The sequence below is a fragment of the Astatotilapia calliptera genome, chromosome 23 (genome assembly GCF_900246225.1).
Source record: "Astatotilapia calliptera chromosome 23, fAstCal1.2, whole genome shotgun sequence".
NCBI lineage: Eukaryota > Metazoa > Chordata > Actinopteri > Cichliformes > Cichlidae > Astatotilapia > Astatotilapia calliptera.
This window is the reverse complement of record NC_039323.1, coordinates 27257553-27274438: the sequence shown is the minus strand read 5'-3', so window position 1 is coordinate 27274438 and position 16886 is coordinate 27257553. Positions and strand designations below refer to the sequence as shown.

Below are 16886 nucleotides of genomic sequence, written 5' to 3'. Positions count from 1 at the left end.
ATTTCTGATGAGGCTTCAGGGAACAGTAGATGATCAGCTGAAGGTTCAGATGCATCCCTCAGGTCCGGTGTCAGGTCTTTGTTGCCCCCTCCCCCCTCTCTTAACATCTGGCTTTTTTTTTTGTTTGTCTGACTAAATGTAACAAACCCACCTCCTCAGGCTTGAAAATGTACCGCTTGTGTTGCTTTTTTCCCCCCAAAAACAGAACAGCACCTTAGACCATGTTTCCTTAAGCATTTATGGGGGGCATTATTACATACAGTCCATACAGAATTTGGTATGATAAAACAAAGGTCACAAAAAAAAAATAAAAAAGAAAAAGTTACAGCTATTGAATCATGAGTACAGTAACATGAATATTCCATATATTAATGAAATTCGTTTGCTTTATTACTGTGCAAAAACAACATATACATATCTACTGAATGTGTAAGAAGTACAGTATCAGTGAATGGGCCCCCATAGTGACACAACCTGTTTTACATGTAATCCATTAACAAGATGACTCAGCGTTCCTATAAATACTCGTCTTTGCCAATGAATTCCAAAACACACGCGGCATCAGTAATTTGATGATGGCTTTCATGAAAACACTGTTTTAAACCTGTTATGTGCCTCCAATGGTAAGATACTATCTCTTTAGTTATTTGCTGGTGTTTCTGAATCCTCTCTCCCTCCTTGTACGCGAGGCAACCGACCAGGTCCTGTAAGAAAACAGCAAGAGCAATGTCTTCCCGTTTTGGAAAACCTACTGTAAATATTCTTTAAGAAGATGACTCTTGGGGAAAAAAATAAAAAATAATAGAAGGCAGCAGTAAAAATCAGTTAATTATTTAGAAATGAAACAGGCTAATCTTGATTGACAATAATTTGTTAAACATTTTTTAAAAAGTAATAATAGCTCTTAAGGTGGTAGATTTAATCACCCCTTCCTCATCTAGGCGAAGTCACGTCACAAGCCTGCCATCAAGGCTGCCAAGTCAAATCCACCACATTCATTCATCAGTGTCAACACATTGTCAACGCAAACTAGGGCGATCGCACCAATCTGCAAGGCCCGTTAGAAACTGCGTTGCTCCTTAAAACTGAGCGGGCAGAATACAATACAGATACACAACACAGATACACAACACAGACGTGCACAAGAAAAAAGGAAGACTCCACCCCAAAATAATCTCACACTTTCCACTCTTTGTTACTGCTGATAAACTGCAAAAATCAGTGAGTCCTACAATTCCCAGCATGCACTTAGTAACTTTGATGAGCGGACTAGCATCAAGCTGTGGCACCCTGCTAGGTTTTTATCTGCAGGCAGAAATACAAAAAATTCTGCAGTTTTGTGTAAAAGAAAAAAGGGGAAAAAATAAAATAAAACAGACATTTAAAGACTTAGCTTTAGATCTGCTGTAGCTGCACAGGCTTTTCAATGCTTCCAAAAACATCACAAAAACCTGCACAGTATCAGATCTCTGCCAGGTTTAAAACATAAGGAAACAGCCAGTATGAGGCATCACTAACAGCAGTTTATTGTAGTGTTTAAGTCGTTTTGGGGTGGATAGCTCCTTTAAAACCTGCGCTATATTAAACACTTTGTTTTCAAAGATGTGCCCTCCCATATACTGGGATACTCGCGGCAGCCCCCCCCCTCCTCAAAACCTATTTCATGACATAAATTTAGAAATAGTTTCCAGCCTCTGTGTACCGCTTAAAAGACAATTTAAAAAGGAAAAAGTACTTTGAAGATCATGACAAATCCACCGGTGTCTTTTCTTTTTAACATCACAAAACTTTCTTTTAACCATCCAATTACAGTCTGTAAATACACAGAAGACAAATTCAGGTTTGTGTGTGGCTTTAAAACAAGAGGCTAACATCTACCAGATCCATTAACAGCTGCTCTGTCACTTTCGAGTGCAGATGGATACTTAAAGATTAGTGTGAGGTTTCTGATAAAATAATGCAGTCACGACCCGAGTCAGTGCTCTGAATCTGACTGATTTCCTTTACCTGCTGCACAGACAGTAAAAATACTTAAAATCGTGCCCACGTGTTCATCTTTTAAGATGGGCTTAGCATATAAATTTAATCTGCGGTAAAAGGGATTAGATTACTTTTAAAGTGGTCCGATCACTTTATTCATTCATTTAACAACTTGTAATAGTGTCTGAGCTTGCAATGCCAGCTGAGTTTAAAAAAGAAACCTTTTAAAAATCAGATTCATTCATAACACTGATAACTCATGACTATTAAAAACCTGACCACGTCACTCTAAAAGCTCTAAAAATATGACAACTGAGGATCACATGCCTTTGACTGGAGACAGATAGTGTGATAAAATTAGGCTGTGAAGAACATAACGCTTGACCAAAATGCTTAAAAGACATCTACAGTACGTATACCTCCGACCTGCCCTTTCAACAATCCAACAGATCAAGAAGCGTAAACCTTTCTGAAACTTCCTGCAAGTCTTGTGCAATCAGGCTGCCAAATCACATCCATGAGAAGTCTAAGTCCAGTACCCAGGTCCAGAGGAATCGTGGCTACAGACCTCTTCTTTGTTTACTCTACTGAAAGTCCAGTGGGGCTGCAGAAAGGCCATTAAACATTCATTCATCCTCTCGTCCATTCACTCACATCAGCTGGTTCTTGGAAGGCAACTTGCAGACAGTTTGCTGTCTGACCAGGAGGTGGCAGTGTCGATGCCGTCAAAATGTCACCAAAGGCTCTCCCATGGTGATCTTGGTTTGGTGTGTGGGACGGTTGCTTTGATGGCTCTGGCGGCTGTGAAGCAGTCTGTGTTCTGGTGGGCAGTGATAGCTGGAGCCTGGCTGGTCCGGCGTTTCTGGGGGAATTTTAATTTTTTTTTTGCTTTTTTGTACGCCGGTTTGTTCAGAGCTGAGATGAAAAAGTCAAACGAAGTTAGCTTGAGGTCCCTTGTTGCTTGAGGACTGTGTAGACGTTATCGACTTTGCTCAGCCTCTCAAAGAACGGGATGAGGTCCAGCAGCTCTGTGTCGGACATGTCATCGAACCAAGAGGCCACAGGCACCTGAACAAAAACATAAGCATCAATATCGTTGTGGAGATTCAACAAATATAGTTAGAAATCTAATTTCTTATTCATCTTATTTACTTTGATGCCTTTTTTTATTTAAACAATAAATCAAGTAAGAGTGGGACACTGAAATTGGGCTTAGTGTCCCCCAAACTACATCTTTCAATAAAAGTGCAATACTTGTTTTAATACAGTTACAAAATTGGGAAATTGTACCCCCCCCCCCCAAAAAAAAAAAAAAAAATCAACCACAACCTTGAGGGTAATACTATGAACTTGCTTAAGCAACTTGCTTAAGCAGGTGAACGATCCTAAGTGCTGTCCAGAAGACTTACTGCATTGTCAGGATGGAAGATGTAGGAGGCAGGGGAGTTATCCACAATAATCACTTTGTTGAGGTCACGACCCAGGCGACTCAGATCCTTGACATAATTCCCTCGATGAAAGACGCAAGACTCCCGGAAAAGGCGGCAGCGGAAAGCACCCCACTTGTCCAGGAGATCGGAGACTGGGTCTGCATACTGATGGAGAAGCACGCTCAATTTAAAGCAAAATCTTTATGTAGATACAGCTGAGATTTCCGTTTTTAGTATCAGTTTATAGTATTAGTTTTTACTGCCACCATCACAGTGTCGTGGTTAACACATTCACACAGACCTAGAGACTGGTATGAGACTGCCTGATAACCAGTGGCCACTAGGGGAAACAATAAAAATAAAATGGTTGCTGTGAAATCAATAACAGCAACTGCCAATCAGAGTCCTGCACTGAAAACCTTATAATTGCTTGGGTTATGAGCAGATTGCCAGTCGCCCATAGTTTGTATAGCAACTATAAACAGAGACCTTGAAATTACAAGTTTTGGCTTATCAGGTTTTACTTTGAAGGCAAATCTTTTCAGTTTGGGTTGCACCTCCAAGTTATACTACCTTGATGATTAACAAGAGTGTTTGCAGCCAAGTTGCAGTCTTCCATGCAAACTATGGACAACTGCAGCAATCTGCTAGCAACCAACGCAATCAGAATAAGGTTTTTTTTACTAACGGGTCTCACACATGAAGACCCTGGTTGAGGCCAGCGAGACAAACCCAGCCTCGGGGGGGGGGGGGGTCACAAGGTAGTGTGCGCCTAGTGCAAGTCTCAGAGCACTGAAAAATGGGAAGGCTACATCGGGAAGAGCATCCGGTATGAAATCTGTGCCAAATCAAACACGCGGTTCCCCCTGCTGTGTTATCCCTCGGGAGATAAGGAAGCAGCTCAAATGACCTCTTCTCATTTCTCTCATAACGCCCCAAGTCTATTTTAAAGGATCCAAAATATTAAACTGTTCACAGACAACTTCCCTGAATACATCCAGCTTTTCCCTGCTCCCTCCGAGTTTATTGCTGTCAACTGCAGGGAATCAGCCAACCATACATTAATAATCAGCACAGCTGGCTGCGATGAGGTGGTTTCTCACCTTAGCTAAACTGGCAGTGAAGAGGACACATTCGAACAGCTCCCCCATCCTCTTCAGAAACTCGTCAACATGGGGCCGCTTCAGGACATACACCTGGAAGATGCAGGAATCCTTAAATCAGCATCATGCACACACGCCATACACTCAAAATGTAACATGTTTCTACAAATTCCAACTGCCTGAGGACGTTTCAAGTGAATGTTATTTTAAAAAAAGGGGGAGAAACTCAACATGCAGCTCATGACTGGAGACTTCTTCTAATGGACAGATGTTACATTTTTGCAGAACATCTTATTTACTTCCAAGGAGTTAGTAGCAGACATTCAAGCCAAACTGAAGCTAAATGAGAAAGATGCAGTTGTAGCTCACAAAAAGACAAGCACTGGGCTCCTTAAAGCTCTTCCTCCATCTTTTTTTTTTTTCCTCCTTGCTGCTGTGTTGGCAGCTCAGGGCAGCGTTCCTGAACCAAGTCATCCGGAATAGGCTGTGCTTGTCTGAACAAACCTATCCTGGATTACTTGAATCAGGCCCAGACCCATCGTGTGTCATCGGACTCCAAGCAGCCGTCCTCAAATCCCTTAAACGCTGACATCACCTTCTATACTCAGCAAAATGCGCTCAAGAGAAGTGCTGTCACACAACCGAAATGACAAAATGACAATGAGGCATGAGCACAGTGCATGACAATATGAATATTTCTGATGATGCTAGCATTACCTGGTGTATTGTTCCGTCGATTTCCACAGGAATGATGAAATCTGCGTTGTTCACAGGCTAACCAAAAAAAAAAATAAAATTAAAAAAAAAAAAAATAAAAAGGGGGGGGAGATACTTATTAAACCAAAATAAAGACTTAAAAAACAAAACAAACAAACACATACAGACACTGGACTTTTCCTTTTACATGCTAAAACATAAACTGACTTAGTGTTGTTTCTAGACAGACAGGTTGAGACAGTCAGTGTGTGCGCAGATGCAGGAGTGACTGTGTTTGAGTTTGGCATTTGCCAGCCACGACAAAAATGTCACTGCCAGAGCCAACAGCAACCAGATGGAGGGAAAAGTGCAGATCTTGGACTGTTGTGTTCTAAACGTAACTAAATAATGATGTAATGTGATCGCAGGGGACAGCTAAGTGCTGTAAAGCCTCTCTGAACACACACATCCTTTAGTTCCTGCAGCAGGAAATTAAAGAACACGCTTGCAAATGTTGAAGTTGAACATAATTGCTTGTATAACTCAGTCTACAGCATGTTATCATTCCCCCGCCTTACCTTAAAAGAGCTGTGAACTAAGGTCTCATCCAGATCTATAACCACACAGATCTTTCCGGAGTCTTTTGACTTCACTGGAGGCAGCAGTGGTTTCGCCTGGATCTTCAAAAAGAGAAACCACAAAATAATGAGCTGACTGCAAAAGTACACAAATAAAAATTGAGCCAGGGCAACAGAGAAAACACACCTTGGACACTGTTCCATTCTCTTCTACCAAGAGAGGGGCGTTGTTGTTGACTGGTGGCGGCTCAGGCTGGTCCCGGCACAGGCAGCAGAAAAGGCTGGAGAAGAGGCCTCCACTCCTGGGTTTCTTGGAAGACAGAGAGGGAGAGGAACCTGCAGAAGAAGATGATAGATCAAGAAATTGTCGAGCTTGCAGTAATTACAACATACAGGATCTTTAACAGCTTGGCTTTTAGGAAAAGCTCTTAATATTAAGAGGTGCATGGGAATATCTTTATCATCATTATCGGTATGCTTTGAACACATGGGCACAAAACAGACATTTACTTAAAGTCTTCAAGTCTGATCAAACAATCGAACAAAGTAATACACTAAGACATAAAACTACTTAGTCCTTACTACATGGTAAAACCTAAGCCAAAATGCAGAAGCAGTGTGTTTTAAAAGAAAAAAAAGAAGAAAAAAAAAACCCCAAGCACACCCCATGATTCAGTAGTTTGTAGAACCACTTTCAGCACTAATGGGTTTCTGTATGACTTCAGCTGTGTCTTGCGTGGTCATGTAGGAATGTTGACCTACTCTTCTTTACAATGTTGCTTCTATTCATTGAAATTTGTGGGCATTTATTTATGCATGGCTCTCTGAAATCCTGCTGTGGTGAGGCCTTACATCAGGTTGAGTCAGCCATTCTGTTGCAGATTTTCTGATGTGATTGGATCATTGTCCTTTTGCATGGCTGTTGGCCAAAGTTTTAGCTGTCAGACAGATGTGTCACATCTGTCTCTAGAATACTTTGAATCGACCGTGAACTCCTCTGTTCACCAATGACTGATGTGTTCAGGTCCTGTGGCTGCAAAGCAAGCACAAATCATCACACGTCCACCACCGTGCTTCAGTTGGAGTGTTTGTGCAGATATGCTGCGTTTGGTTTTCTCCAAACATGATGCTGTGCATTACAGCAAAAGATTTTGGTCTAGTCTGTCCAAAACACTGTTCTAGAAGTCTTGTGGTTTGCTCAGTTACAACTTTGCAAACCCTAACACGTGCTGCCACAGTCTCCTAAAACAGAATAAGCGCTCTCCTGCAGCGCTTTCAAACAAGCCATGAACTTTAACATGCTAATTGAGGTCTAATGAGTCTGAGATGTAGCTCTTGGGTTTTTTGCAATATCTCTTTGTGTTGCAACATCTGACAAACCGGGTGAATTTTCTGGGTTGTTCACTCCTGTGAAGATTGGCAGGGATCTGGAATGTTTTTCCACTTGTAAATAATCTTTCTCACTGTAGAATAATAGGCTTCAAACTTATAACCCTTCTCACATTGATAGGGAGCACCTCTGCTTCTCTAAGATCAGTCATGTTGTCTTTCCTACTTGGTATTTAGTTAACACACCTGAATGCTCCAGACCAGCAATGTCTTTTTGTAGAGATGCTCACGTCTACTAATGATCAGTTATTAAAGTGCATTGATTAGCAGCACCTGGCTGCTAGTTATCTTCCTATGGAAGCAGTAGGGCTGTTCTTAGTTTTTAAAACATGCTGATTCAGCATTTTGGCATCATTTTGTAACTAAAATAGTGACAGTGTAACAGTTGTTGTGTTTACCTCATTTTAAAGACACGGCAAGTACCAGATTATTTTTATTATGGCCTGATGCATAAAACCTCACAATTTAAAGAGATTTGCACATTTTTACCATACATAAATATAAAGATCAACTATATAGCATTTTATGTTTCTTCCATGACATAGTAAAAATGTGAATGCCAAAACAAAAACAAGTAAAATATATAATTATTTCATTTTTACCTCTTGACCAGTATGATTTTTGAAAAACAGGACTGCAGAAAGAGCCATCTCACACTCTGATCGCAACAGCTGCAACCTCAATGGTTAGTGTAATACTCATGTAATAATTTGGTAATTACTCTGACCACAACTGCCTTCAAACCTTTAATTACACTAAACACTCGTGAAGTTCTCAAGACCATCTTTCACTATTACTACTGTTGACAAAATGTACCCACAAATATGCAAAGCCTTGCCAAAGTACACAGCGATCTTTCATGGAAAAGTGTCGCAGTTTTCACGTATGAAAATGCCCTTTCCCAAATTTAGCACACAGCGGGAGATGATTTGCATCAGACGTGTTCACACTACAGTTAGTCGAGGGTGCTGTCTCAATCAAGCATGCATGAAGCCCAGGACTGGTTATAAATTTCCTCAGCCTGCCATTACCTGCTTTATTCTCACATTGGTGCAAATCAACACAATCTGACATCACATGATTTTTGCACCAGCGGTCTGGAAGGTTAAAGAAGGTTTAATATCCAACTGTGTCAGACATGTGTACTTGCATACACGTCCATTGGGTAATGTCTGGAAAACTTCAGGGCTGCAGTGCGTGTGTGGAAATGGCTTAAGTATCTCCAAGACCACAGTTTTCCATAATCACACACACACTGAAAACTTTACCACACCATCTAAGCTGGTAAATGATCAGTCCCATATCATTTTTTACTAAAATAGCTGTGTTTGTTCATTTCAACTCGTAGCTACCCCAAAAATTTTGCCTCGTAAATGACCAAATTGTTTTTTTTTTTAATGTAAATTTAATTTGACACACTTCCTGTGTTGAAATACCTGAAATACTCTACTTGCATACAGCACTTCCTAACTCATGACCCCCATCTAGTCAGTGATTGTATAAAAACAGTACAAAGGACATCCAGCAACTTTCCTCATACTGTCATGTGCACAGGCCGTCCTGGAGACACGTGCCTGACCGGACCTCTTGCGTAACTGCTTCTCTGATGTCAGCAGAAAAACACGACTCGAGCCCCACCAATGAAAATTCACCACTTTAACACCACGTGAAGCGATGGTGCCAAAGAGACAAATTTTTTTAAGCACATCAGGTTAATTATTGAGTGATGTGCGGCAACCAGAACAAATTAATTAATAATACAAACAACCACCGCAGGCAATCTGTAAACAATATTTACTCAATACCAAAATGATGCAATTCAAAACTTTTCGTTTGCTTGGTATGTATAAAATGCAAACTAACCACTCAGGCAATGAAAGACCTGAACTTCAGGTTCATTAATCACTTACATCAAGCGACAAGCATTTTTATAAATTCTAAACCCAAATGGAAGCTACATAAAAATCACTTTAACTACTACTTTGCAAAATAAGCACAAAAGCAGGACTTTAAGCAGTGTTTGAGTTTTTCTGTTCACAAAACAAACCCTCCAGATGTTCCCAAGAAACTGATTATTAACCAAAGCTGGCAGCCTTATTGTCAATCATCGTGTAGCAAACGAACACTTTGTACCTGGAAGCTCAACAGGTATTCAAAACTCATTCCTGTAATGGGTTTGCTGTGCGGCTGTTTAGATTTCATTTACAGGTACCAACACCGGCTTCAAATAAATTATAAGTAAATCACAATCCTCATTAATCCCAGAGTAAATGTGGTCACAGTTGCTCCAAGACAGAAAGAACAGTAACAAACATATTACAAAGTTACAAAATAGCTCTAATTATAAATATCCCACAAATTAAATATGTGGTTGACATTGAGGTGCCCCTCTGATCATACTGAAAATGATTTCTTATGGTTTTTAAATGACATTTTTAATTTTTAACATTTAAATATCAAACATCTAACACATGTAAAGCAGTTTGTTTTAGCCTTCCAAATAGCATGTGTGAAAGACTCATGAGAAACTTTGAACACTAATTGTGGTAATTGCAATTATGAAAATAATTTCTAGCTAAAGCACTGCTGTGATCATTTAGTTGAAAAGTAATTTAAAAAAATTATATAAAAAAAACAACAACAACACTTTGAAAAGCAGATAATTACTAAATACTAAAGGGTCTTACCAATTTAAGGAAACCATCTTCTGATTGGCTGCAACTAACATACAAAAGGTTTAAAACAGGAGGTGGGCGGAGTTTGTGACAACGAACTTCCTGTGATTACAAGGTTTATGCTCTGACCTCATTATCTGAGATCAGAGCATGCAGCTCATAGTCTTACACAGCACTTTACCAGCTTCACACGAAGTGTTGTGAGACAGCTGAACAGCTGTGTCATACTTTACTACCACATGGGATTTGTGGTGAAGTCGCACATCTGACACAGAAGACTCACTGCTCTTCGTATGCCTTTGTCCCTCCCTTGGAGCGTAGATGGGCCATAACTAAGTTGATGTGTCAGCTGTGGTTGTGTTCTTTTATTTCAGGATATTTATTTATTTTAAATTTTCCTATACATTTGTGCAGCAGAACTTTTTACCAAAGAAATGATAGTCTTCAGACAGTCTTCTGTAACATGACTTATGTTACCCATGCTATTTATTCAATACAACTGTATAAAGTTCTACAGTATATGTCGCATATTCAGCTTCTCGGGGTGTGGCACAAAAAACAAACACATACTACAACCTGACCTCATATTTTCAATAACACCCATATGCCCAAATACCAATAATAATAATAATAATAATAATAATAATAATAATAATAATCCATTTCACTTCTTTTTCCATTCATTCGCTTTACTTTCATTACCTGCTAACAGACTGGGTGAATAAATGTGAAATAATGTTTCCTGGGGTGTTCGATTTATTTTATTGGAGGCATTATATTTATGGAGAGTGGTTTAGCTGCAGTTTCTGAAGCCAATTAGTGAGCCGGTCGTTGATATGCAAAACATATATCATAAACCCACAACAGTGCTTGGGATCAGTCTTTGTGCCAAAAGATCCGCACACCAAGTTTAACATCATTCCAACGGGGGGGGGGGGGGGGGGGGGGGGAATAAATAAATAAATAAAATAAATAAATAAAAATAAATAAAAAATAAATTTGCTCGCCAACCACAAAAAACTTTATTCGAGTTACTGAAATTATTTCTGCTCTCATGAATGCTCGTCAAGCCCAGGCTCCCAGTGCGGGTTTCTCCCGGTCTTGTAAACCTCTGATTAGCTCTGCTCCTCACTCTTCTGTCTCACATTAGGCTTGGTTTCTGTCCCTTTATGCACCATACTCCCTTTCTCTCTCTGTCCAGACGTGACTGTGTTACCAACACACAAACCTCTGTTGTCCATCTCTCACGCCTCTTTTATTACTCCTCTGCAATACCCTCCAACTCAATTTGTGGATTCAAACCCCGTCTGACCCTCCGTTGGCCTCTGCTGTGCTCAGGCCAAAACAGGAAGAGGAAACAGACGGGTATCAGTGGAGGAAGGTGCTTGCCATCGTGTTTGTAGCATAGCTTGGGTAAGCTGATACCAGTGTCTATGTACACTGAGCTGATTTCATCTGAATTATTATTGTCACTGGTATTCTTTAATGAAAACTCATCACTCCTCCCCTCATTCCTTCATTCACTCCCTCAGGTCCTCGTAATTCCTAGCATCAAGTCCTTATTTGCTTCCTGGAGTCTTGACTCACTTCAGTATTTGTAAACCAAACACCTGGATGTTTTAATTGATAAAAGCATTATGAAGATGAGCCCATTATAAAGGAGACAATTTACAGTGTGGAGCTGAACATACTGCAGGCATTCAGCTGCAGTAAGGACAACAGCTTTAAGCACTAAAAGTTAACACATATAATAGCTTTATTATTATTTTTCAACACACTTGGTAGCAAGTATTTTCCCTCTCTTCATATCATTCTTCTAACTTAGTAATCCAGCAATAAGAGCTCAGTAGGGGATATAGCATCTGCTGAGGGACTCTTTGTTCTTGTTGCGTAGGATAACTTCTTGCTTGGTGTATCCTTCGGGTGTGAATGAATTTTGGGATCACATGCCTCCCTCATGGTACTTCAATACACAATTATCTACAACTTTATCCAGTGGGCACTTCGTAAATTGTTCACCATGTCTGTACTGGATATTTACATTTTTACTTTTTAATATTTATCAGTATTTTATCATATGCCATTTAGAGACCAACTAATATATCAGCCAGGCTGATATTTACTATTTGCCAATATGTTGCATCCGCATTTATAACAGCTAAAGGAGAATTTTAAAAAGTGAAGAGACGGGACGCCATCGCCATGTTATGATTGTTGATGCTGCATAGTCGTCTACCGGAGCCCGCTCTGCATCTTCCCTGTTGGGAGCACACGCGTTCCGAATGCCACAAATGACAAGCAGCGCGTAAATGAGCAATTTGAGCATTGTTGTGACAATAAACCAAGTGCATTTTAAAATGCACTGTTGCATCTTAATAAGGGCTTATAGTTACACATAAATATTAGGGAAATCTGTCTATGTTCCTTATGCGCAAAGAAAGAACAAAAATGTTGGTCGATATCAGAGTTTCAAATTGTAAAGTATTAGTATCCAGTCGGACTCTTTTACCATTACAACATAACTGTGTGATATTGGGTTGATCCACGATTAAGACAAGTTTAATTACCTCGCTTCTAACTGAACAACCGACACTGTCAGAAGTTTCATTTTAAACATTTTAAAGAGTGTTTAAGTTGTGGTTTTCAGCACAGTGTTAACAACGCAACTTCAAAACACAAGAGAACCATCTGAGTACAGCATTGCAAAAAACAGCATTAAACATTAGCTCGGGGCTAAACACATTCAGAGCTACTTCTAATATAAACACTTTAATAATGCAGAAAACAATCTAATAAACAAACAAGTTATGAGGAACGCAAAAAGCAAAATTTACTCTAATTATTGCTTTACCAGCCTATCATCTCCAAACATCAGGTAATCATGGCTCATCCGTTTACCGTCACACTGCTAAGGTAAGTAAAACTAAAACAAAACTGAGTTCCAGCTTATCAGACTGTGAAAAATGTAAGATTACACTTAGCACTGTGAATTAGGCCACTGAACACGTTACACTGTATGCCACACCTTACCAAAAATAAAATAGCTCCCATCATGACATGACTTTCAGTGAATTAATCCTCAGTCCACAGACTCACGATAAGATGCTCCACCTTATCTGATCTTTATCTGAGTCTATTTTAAGCTTGGCGTTCAAAGATTTCCTGCAGACACTTCCACCCCTGTTATTGACCGTTTAGCTAAAAACGGACTTTAGTCAGACAACGTACATTGAGGAGTAAGTAACCAGGCTTTCCTGATTGGCTTACTCCCTCCAAATATCTTTAACATTACAGTTTTGATAAGGCACAAGGGCTTGACCCGTGTGCTTGATAATGGAATTAACTGAACTGACAATACATCTCAAATTAGCCTTGAGTGATAACAAGCTATTTACAGGGATTCGTCTCAATGCAGAAGAAAGTGCAAAAGCCTTTGAAACAGCTGCCACACTTTGATGCGACTATGAAAGTCTCCAATAAAAAGAGAGACAAATTAAAACGGCTCTGTGGGTTCACAAAGGCAGACTAAACAATGTAAACTTCAAATTAAAACACAATATTAAAGCCAGAGGACAGATGAAAGAAGGGGGGGCGCGCGAGTGTGCCTTCTGAGAACTATTCATAGAAGCAATACTGTCATAATTAGAGGTCATTATTGAACTGGTGGAGTAGAAACTGCACCTATTATTTCTCTTCTACTTCATGTATGTTACTCAGATGGTGACACTAGTTTCTCCAAACACTCTCAGAAGTCCATTTCTCTACCATACTCAGGTGGGCCACTGCCACACCTTAGCAGCTAGCTCTTTATTTTAGATGCCTGAGAGGACAGTGTTACATGTGATCAGTCAAAAACTTCAGACCCAGTTCCACCATCCTGAACTACAACTGGTGAAGGCAGCTCTTCTGCTTGCAGGTTAAGGGTGAGCTGGAGGGCCTCTACGCCTACAGGCCGCAACAGGAGAACTAGCACAACAACGACTACCATCACCAGCTGCAGTCTTTAATTGTACTTCTATCATCACCTATTGAATTTTAATCATGTGTGCTATAGTTCCCTTTTTTGGTTTTTTTAAAGCACCAATTCTAATTGTACGTTTATCCGGTTTCATTTCTGGCCCCCCAATGTCAGACCTTGTTTGGATTTAGTGCATAGGTTTAACTGTCAAAGTCCCCACTTTGCTGTTGACAGTTTAAAATATACCATGAAGTAAAATGAGTTTGACGTTCCCATGTACAAAATACTTAGATCTTACGTGGGTCAGACCAGTAAAATCTTTTCTGTTAGCATAACGTTTAACTGCATATATATTTTAATATGAGGGGGGGGGAGGTGTCATTTCAAAATTTCATCTCAGTGTTAAAAAATATGAAATTTCCACAATAGATTTTATTTTGCTTTTGAAAATAAATAAATAAATAAATAAATAAATAAATAAATAAAATGACAAAACAGGAGTTTTCCATTATTTGATATTGATGTGGTGTGAATGTCTTTATCAGTAGTAAGCTGAGTCTAAAATTTATGTCTAAAATTTTCTAAACCTGTCCAGTGGGTCAGACTGGAGTCTTTGTTGGGGCAATTCTGGGCTGCGGCCTGTTTGACACCCGTGGTTTAAAGAACATTAGCCAACATCCTGGTTAATGCTAACTGAACTGCTTGGAGAATGTCACTAGTCAGCTGCAATGTTGATCCTGGACCAAAGTTCCTATTATGAAGTAGGAACAACAATAACATGGGGCTCTCACATTGTGCTGGTTATAGTAATAGTAGTCGTATTACCACCAGCTCTTGACTTCTGATCCTATTTTTTGGCCATAAATACCCAATGCGCTGGTTAGCATGTAATGTTTTAAAAAGATGCTTCCATATATGAGTCTTACTGAACTCCATTTACTCTGTCAGCATACTGATTAACATCTGGGGCAGACCTGACTCCACAAAGTTGAGAAGGCTGACTTACTGCAAGACAGAAGGCTGATGGAGGATCTTTACAATCACTCAGCCCATATTTTCAGTCGCTGCTGTGCTAAAATCAGTGAAATTATGTCCCTTAATTCAGCGAGAACCAGAAAACACAACTGCAAAGACTGCATAAACCTGATCTTACAATGAAAGAGAAACTAAAAGTTTCAGTATGATTTGATGTGGCTTTGCAAACTATAGATGTTTTGTGGGAATCTCTTTAGGTAGATTCGAGCAAACACGCTGTCTCATATAGCAGCTGCGCTTCACATCGAGTAAACACCATGTATGGAGGGAAAAGGTTGTGTAACACACCAGACTACAAGATGTGATCTTCCACTTTTAAAACCAAAATAGGCACTACTGCCTCTATGTACGTCTGTCTGTCCGCATCTTGTTTGAATAAAGTCTTAGCTTCCACTCAGCATTGTTTGGCTGATGACTGACAGGTCACCTGATTATTTACTAAGCTTGAGTTTACAGCGGTGACCTGTCTGTGTGCGCGTACGGTGGCAGAGGCACTCTTTCATGTGAGTGAACACCGAACTGGTAAAGCTGCAGAAAGCGGCCACTTGTGGTGTTGCCAAAACAAAAAAAGGAAAAGTTATTTATCTGACATGATATCACTCCAAGGAAACCGGGATTTAAGGTAGACCTGGAAAGGCTTTTAATCTGACTACTATTACAGATGTCTCAACCAGCTGTACGTCATTTCCTTTACTTTTCATCAGAGGCCAAAGGGCCGCAGCCATAATGTACACACAACAGCGCGGTCTTCTTGCTCTGACTTGTTTTCTGTCCACTTTCCTAACACTGGCTTTATCTGTGCTGCTGCTCATAAGCAGCTTACTGCTTAGGCTCGGAGTTCAGGAGTTGCAAAACTTTTCTTTTCCTTTTTTCCCCTGACATGACTGCACAGGGGTATTTAAAAAAATTAATATATATATAATATAAATAAATAAGCAACTTACCCCTCTCTCCCGCGGCTTTATTTCCCTCTTCATCCCGGCTCACTTGGGTGATTACAGAGGACGGATTGTCCATCACATCCAGGTCTGGTCCAGAGTGCCAACTTCACACTTTAAAGTTAGAGATAGTCCGCCGACTCGGTGCTGCATTAACCCAACTTAACGTGAGCGAAAACAACGCTGAAACGCCCCGGGAAACATCGCAACAAGTCACCTACAGTGCGCCCATTACTCTTCGGATCCGTGTGTCCGCTCGGATACGCGCTCAAGTTTGACGTGTGGAAGTTTTAAGAGGTTTGTCTAGGAGTTGGCAACTTTGATTCAATATGGTGCTCAACTCCGCTTGCAATTTCAAGATACAAACATGGAGGTTTCAAGGCTTCCCATTTCACTTAAAGTGGCGCAGTAAGGGCACGGCTCTGTGCAGCGCTCCCCCTGCCGGCCTCTGCCCCTTTGACGACGGTCCCTTAGAGTGGCCCGAAACAAAGTTACTCAGGAGTTAGCTAAGCTAGCTGCTAGCTACTACGGACTTACTTTAGACAAACACTATTATTAGATAGTGCCCCTGCTCCCTTTGCACGGCTACCGACCTTAAACATGTCGCCTACAAAGCACTTTATTATTCGGCTATAACATTAAAAGATCAAAAACAAAACCCACATTAAATAATTAAACCCTGCAGATTTGACTCAAACTTTTACCAAAGTGTCTTCAGATACTTTGTAACACCTTAAATGCCGCACTAGCCGCTGGCGTGTATGCTGTGTGGTTGTACCTTCGTCATGTAATGACTGCTGTTTGTTAAAAAAAAAAAAAAAACTTGCACAATCAAGAGCAAAATTTTTTCTCCCTTTTTTCTCCCTTTTTTTTTTTTTTTTTTTTTTTAACTTTTTGGAAGTAGCAACAACAGAAGAAACGCCCAGTTTGGGTCCCCTTGAAACTGCCTATAGACAGGGAGTGTCGTGCAAGTGTCGTCTCCGTTTTCTCCGATTCCGCGAAGAGAAGTATGTCTGACCACATATATACAGTTTGGTCTTGCAAAATTAAAATAATAAAATAAAACTATTATGTTTGACCAATTTCCATTTTGAGAATTTTTTT

At 40.1% G+C, this 16886-nt stretch overlaps 1 protein-coding gene across 1 annotated transcript; it reads right to left on the bottom strand.

The window, feature by feature from the left end:
• Window positions 1-219: 219 nt before the first annotated feature.
• On the bottom strand, window positions 220-16573 carry ctdsp1 (CTD (carboxy-terminal domain, RNA polymerase II, polypeptide A) small phosphatase 1). Its single transcript, XM_026157768.1, has 7 exons — window positions 15789-16573; window positions 5975-6123; window positions 5788-5889; window positions 5231-5287; window positions 4514-4606; window positions 3390-3575; window positions 220-3048 (listed from the first exon to the last, which is right to left on the bottom strand). Exons 1-7 carry the CDS (start codon window positions 15859-15861, stop codon window positions 2920-2922), a joined length of 789 nt encoding a protein of 262 aa, XP_026013553.1. The 5' UTR covers window positions 15862-16573; the 3' UTR covers window positions 220-2919.
• Between the last annotated feature and the right edge of the window lie 313 nt (window positions 16574-16886).

Coding starts and splice junctions, on each gene's coding strand:
- ctdsp1 (XM_026157768.1), bottom strand. CDS start 15,861: ATGGACAATCCGTCCTCTGTAATCACCCAAGTGAGCCGGGATGAAGAG. Junction 5,890..5,974: donor AGAATGGAACAGTGTCCAAG/GTGTGTTTTCTC, acceptor CTCTTTTTGAAG/ATCCAGGCGAAACCACTGCT. Junction 3,576..4,513: donor TCACTGCCAGTTTAGCTAAG/GTGAGAAACCAC, acceptor CTTCTCCATCAG/TATGCAGACCCAGTCTCCGA.